This window comes from Eimeria necatrix, genomic scaffold (assembly GCF_000499385.1).
Source record: "Eimeria necatrix Houghton genomic scaffold, Enh_scaff533, whole genome shotgun sequence".
NCBI lineage: Eukaryota > Apicomplexa > Conoidasida > Eucoccidiorida > Eimeriidae > Eimeria > Eimeria necatrix.
The window spans coordinates 13605-25220 of NW_013654405.1; the positions used below are offsets into that span (position 1 = coordinate 13605).

General features: G+C 58.3%; 2 protein-coding genes across 2 annotated transcripts; both read left to right on the forward strand.

The window, feature by feature from the left end:
• Window positions 1–1306: 1306 nt before the first annotated feature.
• On the forward strand, window positions 1307–5089 carry ENH_00061350 (hypothetical protein, conserved; the record flags this gene model as incomplete). Its single annotated transcript, XM_013582006.1, has 1 exon — window positions 1307–5089. One exon carries the CDS (start codon window positions 1307–1309, stop codon window positions 5087–5089), a length of 3783 nt encoding a protein of 1260 aa, XP_013437460.1.
• A 3717-nt stretch (window positions 5090–8806) lies between these two features.
• Window positions 8807–10753, forward strand: ENH_00061360 (mRNA capping enzyme, large subunit family, putative; the record flags this gene model as incomplete). The annotated part of the gene is made up of 1 exon (XM_013582007.1): window positions 8807–10753. One exon carries the CDS (start codon window positions 8807–8809, stop codon window positions 10751–10753), a length of 1947 nt encoding a protein of 648 aa, XP_013437461.1.
• Window positions 10754–11616: the final 863 nt, after the last annotated feature.

Genomic DNA, 11616 nt, shown 5'->3' on the forward strand with positions numbered 1-11616 from the left:
GGACTAAAGTTGAAAGTTTTAACTGTTCCATGTAAATTGGAGAAAATTTGGTCCTTTTCCACAGCGAACTGGGCTGCTTCCGTGCCCCCTGGCCCCTGTGGCAGGCTGAGCGTGAAGCGCGCACAACACAGAACCTGCCGCAGTTTCTGAGGATGCAGTGGACTGCAGCACACGATTTTATGTTTATATTTGCTATATTGCATTAAGGCAAGAACGTGGGTGGCTTTTTGGGGAAATATATTTCTATAAATTTCCAAAGGCCAAGGAAGGCGAGCAGCGCTGCGCCCAACCCAGGATATCCTAGCTGCTCATGTGAATAAACAATAACTTATTTATATCCAAAAAACAAAAAAGGATACTTAAAAACATGAGTTACCAATCGTGTTCTGGCGTTGCACCGGATTGAATGCTAATGTTCACGACGTCGCTGCCACTGCCCGCTGTGTCCTTAGCCCGGTTCGCTGAAAATCTGCAGGGGCTCTTAGACCTGGTCTGAGACTCGAGCCCATTTAAAGGCGATTATTGTCAAATTGACAATTAAAACAAGAATATTAAGTTTAGAAACCTTCGGGTTTTGTCTGTGCGCCGCAGCGCAGCGCCGCGCACCACCCAGGCTTCTGAGCAGCCTCTGGCGCTGCTCACAGCCCACGCACTTGTTCAAGAGCCTGCGAAGCTGCAAAGGGATTAACTCTGCAGTGTCTGCGAGGCGCAGCAAAGCTGCGAGTCTTTGCTGCTGCCAGCCCCAAGCCAGAGGCTCAAGACTGCCTTGGCCTGCAGGCGGTCGCCAGCCCCAGTGCTCGGGTTTCCCCGACAAAGGGGGCTCTTTTTTTGCTCTTTTTCGCCTTAAATGCAATTCTAAAGCTTTATTTCAGCATTTGGCACTGCAAAACTGCAGATTTGAATTCAAACGACACTCAACAATGCCAAACGCTGGATGACCCGTGGCCGTCGATTCCGTGCCAGTCGATCCTCGCAGTGAGCTGGTAGGCGCGCAGCAGCTCTGCTGCTGCTCAGTGGCATTATTGAAACATTTTTATTCATTTTTTTATTTTTTAAAGCGAACAACTTCTTCTGAGACTCCAGTTGGTTGGCCTTAAATGGATGGTCACCTTGCGCGCACTGGGACGGCGGTTTCACTAGTCCGCCGCTGCTCCTGCAGCAGCTGCAGCGGCAGCAGCAGCAGCAGCGGCAGCAGCAGCAGCAGCAGCAGCTGCTACTCCAGATCCTGCAGCGCCTTCGCTGCTCCTGCGCCCCAAAGCCGCAGACACCTGCAGCAGCATTTTGCTGCTGCTGCCGTGGCTTTGCAATGCGGCCTCCAGGCTGTTGGTCTTTTTCTAGAGCTCCCCGCAGCAAATTAGCCGTTCTATATCTATGCTTTTTTTGCTGCTCTTGTGGCACACTGGCAGCACCAGCAGCAGCAGCAGCAGCAGCAGCAGCAACGGCAGCAGCAGAGTCGGGGAGGCTGCGAGCAGCACCCTTAGGTGATGCGTCTGCTGCAGCTGCTGCTGCTGCTGCTCCGCCCCAGCTCTACTCGCGGGCCGGCGTTGGAGCGGACGCGCCACTCCTGGACAGCAGCAGCAGCAGCAGCAGCAGCAGCAGCAGCAGCAGCGGGAACCGGCAGCTAACGGCAAATGCACCAGCACTGCAGCAGAACTTCCGGCAAACAAAATGGAGCTCTGTGTCTGTGGGGCGAAGATGGCTGGCAGCTGCTGCTCTTTGCATCTTTGCAGCAGCTTATTTGGTGCTGCGCTGCTCTCGTGCTGCTGCTGCTTCCGCGCTGCAGCAGCAGCAAGGGCTTGCTTCGCGTGAGCTAGCTGAGGGCAGCAGCAGAGAAGACAGCCACCGCGAGGACGCCGGCAGCAGCAGCAGCAGCAGCAGCTGGGACTGCTTGGGGCCGGGGCAGGCCCCGCCAGCTGCTGCTGCTGCTGCTGCTGCTGCTGCAACTGCTGCTGCTGATCCTGCAGAAGCTCCTGCTACGCCTGCAGAAGCTAATCTTGCGAGCACAGAGGACGGCGCTGCTGCTGCTGCAGAAGGCGGTGCTGCTGCTGCTGCTGGTGCTGCTGCTGCTGCTGGTGCTGCTGCTGGAGGCGGCGTTGCAGCAGGAGAGGGCGCCGCTGCAGCTGCTGCAGCAGACGACGGTGATGCTGCTGCTGCTGCTGCAGAAGGCGGCGTTGATGCTGCTGCAGGAGAGGGCGCGGTTGCTGGTGCTGCTGCTGCAGCAGGAGGCGGCGCTGCTGCTGCTGGTTGGAATGACAGGGCTGGGGTGTCGGGTGCTGCTGCTGCAGCAGATGCTGGTGCAGCAGGGGCTGCTGCAGCAGGGGCTGCTCCAGCAGATGCTGGTGCAGCAGGGGCTGCTGCAGCAGGTGCTGGTGCAGCAGATGCTGGTGCAGCAGGGGCTGCTGCAGCAGGGGCTGCTGCAGCAGATGCTGGTGCAGCAGGGGCTGGTGCAGCAGGGGCTGGTGCAGCAGATGCTGGTGCAGCAGGGGCTGCTGCAGCAGGGGCTGCTGCAGCAGATGCTGGTGCAGCAGGGGCTGCTGCAGCAGGGGCTGCTGCAGCAGATGCTGGTGCAGCAGGGGCTGGTGCAGCAGGGGCTGGTGCAGCAGATGCTGGTGCAGCAGGGGCTGCTGCAGCAGATGCTGGTGCAGCAGATGCTGCTGCAGCAGGTGCTAGTGCAGCCGGTGCTGGTGCAGCAGGTGCTGCTGCAGCCGGTGCTGCTGCAGCAGGTGCTGGTGCAGCCGGTGCTGCTGCAGCAGGTGCTGGTGCAGCAGGTGGCGCTGCAGGAGTCGCTGCTGGAGCTGGTGCTGGTGCTGAAGCTGCTGCTGCTGCTGAAGCTGCTGCTGCTGCTGGAGCTGCTGCTGCTGCTGAAGCTGCTGCTGCTGCTGAAGCTGGTGCTGCTGCTGAAGCTGCTGCGGAAGCGCTGCTGGTGGAGGAGCGAGCAGCAGCGGTGCTGCGGCAGGCGCGGCAGCTGATGCTGCTGGGGGGGCGGCTGCTGCCGCTGCTGCCGGAGTGGCAGCTGTCTTCGGGAGTGGTGGTGCTGCTGTCTTTGGTGACGCAGGAACTTGCTGCGCTGCGCTGCTTGCTGGGGCCGCTGCTGCAGCAGCAGTACCGAGCAGCAGCAAGAGCTGTGGAGCAAGAAGCCCGCAGACTTCTGCGGCGCTGGAAGAACAGCGGGGACTTAACAGGAATGGTGCGGCGGACTCGGCGGCTGCTGGGGGTGCTGCTGCAGTCCGCGGAGTTGGTTGCTGCAGCGCCTCCGGAGCAGTACGGGGAGCAGCAGCAGCTGCTGCTGCAGTCGCTGGACTCCAGCAGCTTCGTGCTGCAGCGCTGCGCCGACGTGCTGCTGCTGCTGCTGCCCTGGACGCAGCAGCAGCACGAAGCCAAGTTCTTTGCTGCAGTCTGCCGCAGGCAGCGGCTGAACAACGTGGGCATGGCTTCCTGGGCCGGCTTCGCGCCGGCGAAGCTGGGCACTTCCATTGCGCACTTTTTGTCCAAAACTCGGTCTTCTCGCGGATATTATTTCGCATCTTTTCCATTTTATTTCGACTTTTTCATTCTTTGCGAAAAAGGAGCCAAGCAGGGCGTACTGACATGGCGAAACCAGGCAGTGCCGCACGTCGACAGCTTCCCGCCGCCGCAGCAGCAGCAGCAGCAGCACGCAGCAGCAACGCTGCCGCTGCTGCGCCACGTCCTCTACACCTTCCACGGCTGCGTCTACGCAGCAGCAAAAGCTGCAGGTTCTCACCGGGACTTCCGCTCCGCCAGTTTGCTGCGCGCGGAGAGCCAGCAGCGCCGCAGGGCCTGGGGAGTTCCCGAGGAAACTCTTGCTGCTGCTGCTGCGCTCGGCGCCGGCAGCAGCACCATGCAGCTGCTCCACCGCTGCCGCGCCCCGCGCCACGGCAGAGCCGCCGCTGCTGCTGCTGCTGCTGCTGCTGCTGCTGCTGCTGCTGCTGAGTATGAAGACGAGGATAAGGAGTATGACTTCGCAGCTCTTCCTGGTCCTGATGCTGACGCTCTTGCTGCTGCTGAAGAGGACGACGCTGCTGCAGCGCTCTATGAGGCGCCGCTGCTGCAGCCCGCCGGCCAGCCCCTCGAACACTCACAGTGGGAACTGCAGCAAGGCAGCAGCAGCAGCAGCAACTCAAAAGCCCACCTCGAAACCTTTTCAGATCCCGATTCTTCGGAAGAAGAAGATTTCTTGGACGTGGAGGAAGCAGACGAGGGGCCTCTGGAACATCTAGACAGCCGGCAAGGCTCTGCTGCAGCCGGCCGGGCCAGCGCTGCCCCCGAATCTGTTGCTGCTCGCAGCACTGCGCCGCCTCCTTGGGATCCTCAGGAGTCCGCTGATGCGGCTGCTGCTGCTGCTGCTTCTCTTGCTGCTGCTGCTGCTGCTAAACTTCGTGATCCTCATAATATCCCTCCTCGTTTTTCTGCTCTTCTGTCTTCCGTTGCTGGTCATGCTGCTCTTCGCGCTAGGGGTCCTCAAGGTGCTCAGAGCGCAGCTGCTGCTCGTCCTGCTGCTTCTCCTGCTGCTGCTCGTCCTGCTGCTTCTCCTGCTGCTGCTCGTCCTGCTGCTTCTCCTGCTGCTGCTCGTCCTGCTGCTCCTCCTGCTGCAGCTCGTCCTGCTGCTCCTCCTGCTGCAGCTCGTCCTGCTGCTCCTCCTGCTGCTGCTCGTCCTGCTGCTCCTCCTGCTGCTCCTCGTCCTGCTGCTCCTCCTGCTGCTGCTCGTCCTGCTGCTCCTCCTGCTGCTGCTCGTCCTGCTGCTCGTGCTGCTCGTGCTGCTCGTGCTGCTCCTCGCACCACCAGCGTCCAGCGCAGGTACTCTACCCGTCGGCACCCCCGCAACAATGGACCATCAGCAGCAGAAGCAGCAGAAGCAGCAGCAGCAGCAACAGAAAGAGCAGAAGCAGCAGCAGCAGCAGAAGCAGCAGCAGAAGCAGCAGCAGAAGCAGCAGCAGCAGCAGAAGCAGCAGCAGCAGCAGCAGCAGCAGAAGCAGTAGCAGAAGCAGAAGCAGCAGCAGAAGCAGAAGAAGCAGCAGCAGCAGCAGAAGCAGAAGAAGAAGCAGCAGCAGAGCGCTACAGCCGTAGATAGAATGGCGCTGCTGCCGAGCCCGGCCTGGGTCCAACAGCAGCAGCTGTTGTGGGGCCCTCTGCTGCTGCTGCTGCTGCTGAGGGGCCCCAGGGGCCCCAGAGAGCTGCGGGCGCAGCGCGGGGGCCCCCCTTCCCACCTGTCTTCAGGAGAAGGCAGCAGCAAACTTGTTTCGGGGCCCCTGGGGGCCCCCAGCTCTCATCATTTTATTGTTTTAAGGGCATCTAGGCCAGGGCTTTGCTGCCTTTGGGGGCCCCCCGGCCCCTGAAGTTGGGGTTGCAAACCCTAGGCTTTGTAGTTCTTGGGGCCCCCGGGGCCCCCACTGCAGCATTTGGGGGCCTCGGTCTTAGGGGCCCCCAAACCCTAGGCACTGGGGCTTCTAGGGACCCCTGGTCCTCTCCGTTTTGTCACTTAGGGGGGCCCCCAGTCCGACACGGGGGGCCCCTGGCTCTTGTTATTTGGTGGTTTAGGGGGCCCCTAAACCTCGCGGGGGCCCCCAGCTTTTGCCATTTTTATTCTACTAGACATTTAGGGTTCTGGAGGCCCCTGGCCTTTGCCATTTTATCATTCAGAGGGCCCCTAAACCCCAGGCTCTGCAGCTTCTCGGGGGCCCCTAAACCCTAAGTTTTGAGGGTTTTGGGGGCCCCCTAAACCCCAGGCGCTGCAGCTTCTGGGGGGCCCCTAAACCCTGGGTTTTGCAGGTTTGCCCCAAAGCCACAGGTTTTGCAGCTTTTGAGGGGCCCCCAAACCCCAGACTTGGCGGGTTTTAGGGGCCCCCAAACCCCAGGTTTTGCGGGTTAGGGGGGCCCCCCAACCCCAGGCTTACGGGTTTGAGGGGCCCCCTAAGCCCCGGGTTTAGCTGGTTTGGAGGGGCCCCCAAGCCTCAGGTTTTGCAGCTTCTGTGGGCCCCCTAAACCCCAGGTTTAGCGGGACTTGGGGGCCCCCAAGCCCCATTTTCTGCAGCTTTTGGGGGCCCCCAGCTCTCGACATTTATCATTTAAGAGGGTGAAGTTATTTAAGGAAAGACTTTTCCTTTTGAGCTACTTGGTGGCTCAGCAGCAATAGCAGCAGTACAGCAGCAGCAGCTTTGAAGCAACTGCAGCAGCAGCAGGGGCAGCACAGCGGCGACGCAACAGCAGCAGGGAAGCAGCTGCAGCAGCTGCAGCACAGAAGCAGCAGCAGCAGTGGCAGCAGGGGCATTTGGGCTTGGAGCTGTGGGCCCCGAGGCCACTAATGATGTTTTAAATATTTTTAAAATTGTCTTTTAAGGTCTCTTGTGATATTTTATTTGCTTCCGTTGTCTTGTGGCCTCTTTAGCTTAGCTTCTTTTTGTGGGGACCTCTCTGCTGCAGCTCCCGGCACTGCGGGGAAGGCTTGCTGAGGCACTGCAGCAGCAGCAGCAGCAGCAGCAGCAGCAGCAGCAGCAGCACGGCCGCAACCGCAGCAGCAGCGACAGGGCCGCAGCAGCGGCGGCACGGCGGCACCGACCAATGCAGCCGCGACACTGCGGCGGGACAGCAGCAGCAGCAACAGGGACACAGCAGCAGCAGCAGCAGCAGCAGCAGCAGCAGCAGCAGCAGGCTTCAGAGCAGGTGCAGCACGGGCCAGCCAGCGGTCTGCAGCGCGACAGCAGCTACGGCCAGGCGGCGCAGCGCCTCGCTGCAGCTTTTCTTGGCTTTTATTGTTTCAAAACCAGTTTATTTTGTCTAAAAAACAATTAAAAACAATTTAAAACAATTAAAAACTATTTAAAAATATTTAAAAACTATTTAAAAATATTTAAAAATATTTAATTCATTAATTCCAAGCAAAATGCTGCAGCAAAGAGCCCCAGGCGCCCGGCCGCGCCCACGCCGGCACAGCCGTGGGGGAGCCACCAGCAGCAGCAGCAGCAGCAGCAACAGCAGCAGCAGCAGCAGCAACAGCAGCAGCAGCAGCAGCAGCAGTTGCGGCGCTTCAGATAAGCTCTCGTAGACTTTGCAATTTAAAAGATTTAGTTGTTTAAATTTAAATTAACTTTCGCAAATTAATTTCTTTTCGCAATGTCCGCTCTAAGGCTAAACCCTAAACCCTAAACCCTAAACCCTAAACCCTAAACCCTAAGCTAACAAAAGACGCAATTTGCTGCCTCAGCGAACTGGCCCTCTAGCTGCTGCATGCGCTCCGGGGGCTCCAAACCCTAAACCCTAAACCCTAAACCCTACAGGAAAAACGACAGCTGTCACTCCATACAAACCCTCAACCCTAAACCCTAAGAGTGGCCCTCAGCCTTAAGCCGTGAAGCGGAAGCCCTAAACCCTAAACCCTAAACCCTAAACCCTCGAGCCTCAGATCTATACTCTAATAGGAGGTAATGGCTTTCTGCTGCAAAGGCGGGACGACATGCTGCTGCTGCTGCTTCCAATTGAGGGTTTAGGGTTTAGGGTTTAGGGTTTTGGCTGTGGAGGTGAGCACTGAGCTTCGATGAGGCAGCAGCTCTATCTCCCACTGCTGCTGGAGGCTGCTGCTGCTGTTTCTGGCCTCAACTGCTTCTGCTGCTGCTGCTGCTGCTGCTGCTGCTGCTGCTACTGCTGCCGTTGCTGCTACTGTTCTTGCTGCTGCTGCAGCGCAGCAAGGTTTTCTATGGAGTCAACGCACACTTCAGGGCAAGTAAGGGAATGTGGCTGAGGAAGCAGCAGGACTTGAGCAGCTGCTGCTGCCAGTCTTTGCTGCTGCTGGCCGCTGCTGCAGCTGATCCCTGCCGTTGCTGCTAGCTGCTGCTGTTGCTGCAGTTGCTGCTGCTGCTGGCCCAACAATACAAATGCAAACTAGCAGCTGTTAGTCTAAAGGACCCCTATAGATGTATGGACTTAAATTAAAGTGCACAATTATGCCAACGACGCAGCTGCTGCCGCGTCCACTGCTGCTGCTGCTGCTGCTGCTGCTGCTGCTGCTGCTGCTGCTGCTCCGTGCTCCCTGGGTCTAAGGGCTTCGGCAGCAGCAGCTGCATCTCTTTTGACTTTGGCACTCAAATGTTGTGTAAAATAAACAAAAAAGAGTTGGGGGGCCCCTGCTGCTTTGTTACCCCTGGCAGCAGCAGCAGCGGGCTCGGGGGGCCCCAGCAGCAGAGCAGCAGCAGCAGGTTCTGCTGCTGCTGCGGGGGTTAAGGAAGCTCACAAGCAGCTAATTTTGACAAAAGCAACTGAAATTTAAAACAATTGTTTTATATTTTCAATTATTTGTCCAATAGGAGCAGCAGAACTCACCAGCAGCTTCTGTTCTCTGGGGGCCCCCGGCTGTGGCCAGCATCGGGGCCCCTGGCCGTTAGGTCCTGCTGCTGCTGCTGCTGCTGCTGCTGCAGCAGCTGCTGCTGCATGCAGATGAGGGATTTTCCGGCTGCTCCTTTGGCTTAGCGCACATTTCAAATTTGTTTTCTTGTTTACTACCGCGGGCTTCTTGCGCAGGCTGGACTGAGGTACAGACGCGAGGGTTTAGGGTTTAGGGTTTAGGGTTTAGGGTTTAGCAGATTGCACTGGCATGTGGAGCAGCCGCATCGACTCTTCGTAGCAGCAGCAGCTGCCGGAAGAACCTGCAGCAGGGGCTTCTGGAGGCGGCCGGAGCAGCAGCAGCAACGGAGGCAACAACATCAGCAGCAGCAGCAGCAGCAGCTGCTGCAGCAACGACACCGGCAGCAGCAGCAGCAGCAGCAGCAGCAGCAGCAGCAGCAGCAGCAGCGACACAATGCTGGAGGATCCCTCCAGTGCGGATGACTCTGCCGGCCAGAGCAGCGGCAGCGCACCTGCTGCCGCTGCAGCAGCAGAAGCTGCCGCAGCAGAACCCGCAGCCGCTGCAGATCCAGCAGCAGCGCCAGCAGCAGCAGCAGCAGCAGCAGCAGCAGCAGCAGGCAGTGCAGGAGAAGGCGAGCCCGCGAAGCCTCCGCTGCGTGGCCGTGCGAAGGCAATAGCGCGTGCGAAGGCCGCTGCCGCAGCAGCAGCAGCAGCAGCTGCTGCTGCTGCTGCAGCGGGGGAAGCAGCAACTGAGGGGGGGCCCCCAGCTGCTGCTGCTGCTGCTGCTGCAGGGGCCCCCAGGGGGGCCCCCCACCCCACACTTGCAGCAGAACTGCTGACCCCTGCGGGGGCTTTGGGGGGCCGGCTGCTGCCGCTGGTGTCTCTTGGCTGCGACGAGGGGCAGCTGGAAGACGAAGTTGCTGCCTTCATCGAGGAGTGCTGCAGCAGCAGCAGCAGCAGCAGCAGCAGCAGCAGCAGCAGCAGCAGCAGCAGGCTGCTGGTGGTGGGCAGCACCGGCACACTCGTGGGCAGACACTCCGGCCGCCGCGTGCTGCTGCCGGTGGGGGTTTGCTGCTTGCTGAGTCAAGACACGGGGCAGCTGCTGTTTGAGGAGGCGCTGCAGCAGCAGCAGCAGCAGCAGCAGGTGCAGCAGCTGCTGCAGCAGCTCCTCGGCGCCGAACGCAAGGCCTACGGCGCCACGCAACTCCCCTCGTCTTACCAGATTGTAGACACTCTCCAGCTAGACCCATCTGCTGCTGCTGCTGCTGCTGCTGCTGCTGCTGCTGCTGCTGCTCTTGAAGGCGCCAACCCCGAGGGCGAAGAGCTCGAGGACTCGCGGGTGCTCATCTACAGCTTCGCCAACTCCCAGCAGCAGCACCAGCAGCACCAGCAGCACCAGCAGCAGCAGCAGCAGCAGCAGCAGCAGCAGCAGCAGCAGCAGCAGCAGCAGCAGGTGGTGCAGGTCTCGCAGCAGATGCTGCTGGGCAAGAAGCTGATTTACCGCCCGCGGGCCTCGCGGCACCTGCAGGTGTCTGTTTTGTCTGAGACGAGCTACGCGCTGACTCCCCTCAGCAGCAGCAGCAGCAGCAGCAGCAGCAGCAGCAGCAGCAGCAGCAACGGCAGCAGCAGCAGCAGCAACGGCGCTGGAGAGGCGTATGAGGAGGGGCGGCTGCCCCCCGAGCTGCTGAGTGACCTGCAGCGTCTTGGGCTCATAGGGGACACAGCAGCAGCAGCAGCAGCAGAAGAAGAAGCGCCAGCAGCAGCAGCAGCAGCAGCAGCAGTGCGCGTTTCTGAGCGCAAAGTGGTTCGCTGCGACTCGTGGCTGTTCTCCCCCTTCCTGCTGCAGCAGCAGCAGCAGCAGCAGCAGCAGCAGCGGCTGGTGCTGCCGGAGTGGGTGCTGGAGCTGCGGTGCGAAGCAGATGAAGGAGACACAGAAAGCCACCCCGAGTTGCTGCTGCAGCAGCTGCAGCAAAGAGCAGCAGCAAGCAGCAGCGGGAGAGGAGCTGATGTGGACTTGAGCGACGAGACGCGGCGGCTGCTGGTGCGGCTGTACGCGCCTGCAGAGTGTTTGCTGCTGCAGCGGCGGAAGCAGCAGCAGCAGCAGCAGCAGCAGCTGCTGCTGCAGCAGCCAGCGGCCTTCGACGCCCTCGTCGCGCTCTTCCTCCACAACCTCCAGGTCGCCGTCGCCGAGCCCCTCGAAGCAGCAGCAGCAGCAGCAGCAGCAGCAGCAGCAGCAGCAGCAGCAGCAGCAGGACCTGCTCTTTACTATCCGGGGGCCCTGGGGGACCCCCAAGCTGCTGTTCAGTCTTTCTATGAAAACAGAATTGTCAAAGCAGCAGCAGAGTCCCCCATTGCTGCTCTCCGGGTGTACAACAACCAAGTGCTGCTCCCCAAACCCTAAACCCTAAACCCTAAACCCTAAACCCTAAACCCTAGCTGCGGGCGGCGCCGCCGCAGGCAGCAGCAGCTCTTGTTGCCGGTTTCGCTCCGCCGCCGCGCAAAGGAGCTCTTCGGAGCTTCGTTTGCTTCTTGAATTGCAACAAATAAATAAATAAATAAATAAATAATTTATTTTTATTTATTTATTTTTATTTATTTATTTATTTATTTATTTATTTATTTATTCGCAGGCCAAACGAATCCTGATCAAAATGCAAGTCCAGAGCGGCGCCCGCGTGCTGGACTTGGCCTGCGGCCACGCCCAAGACCTGTTCAAGTTCCTCGAGGCGAGGGTTTCTCGACTTCTGGGTGATCTTTTTGGAAAAAAAGAAAAAATAAATCAAAAATAATTAAAAATAATTCAAAAATAATTAAAAATAAATCAAAAATAATCAAAAATAAATCAAAAATAATCAAAAATAAATCAAAAATATTCAAAATGATTCATTTTGATGCATTTAATTCAAATAAATGACTTTTCCGCGAAGATCCGACGCGCAGCGGACTTGCAGTTGCAAAAACGCGAAAAAGTAGCAGTAAATAAATAAATAAATAAATAAATAAATAAATAAATAAATAAATAAATAAATAAATAAATAAATAAATAAAATAAATAAAATAAATGAATAAATAAATAAAGAATAGTGAATGAATAATTCTCTTTTTGCTGCTTCTCGCGTTTGCCCGTTGGTTAACTCTTTGCCCGTTTGCTCTTTCGCAGCATCCGTGCGGCGCTTGCTGTGCTGCTGCTGCTGCTGCTGCTGCTGCTGCTGCTGCTGCTGCTGCTGCTGCTGCTGCTGCTGCTGCTGCTGCTGCTGCTGCTGC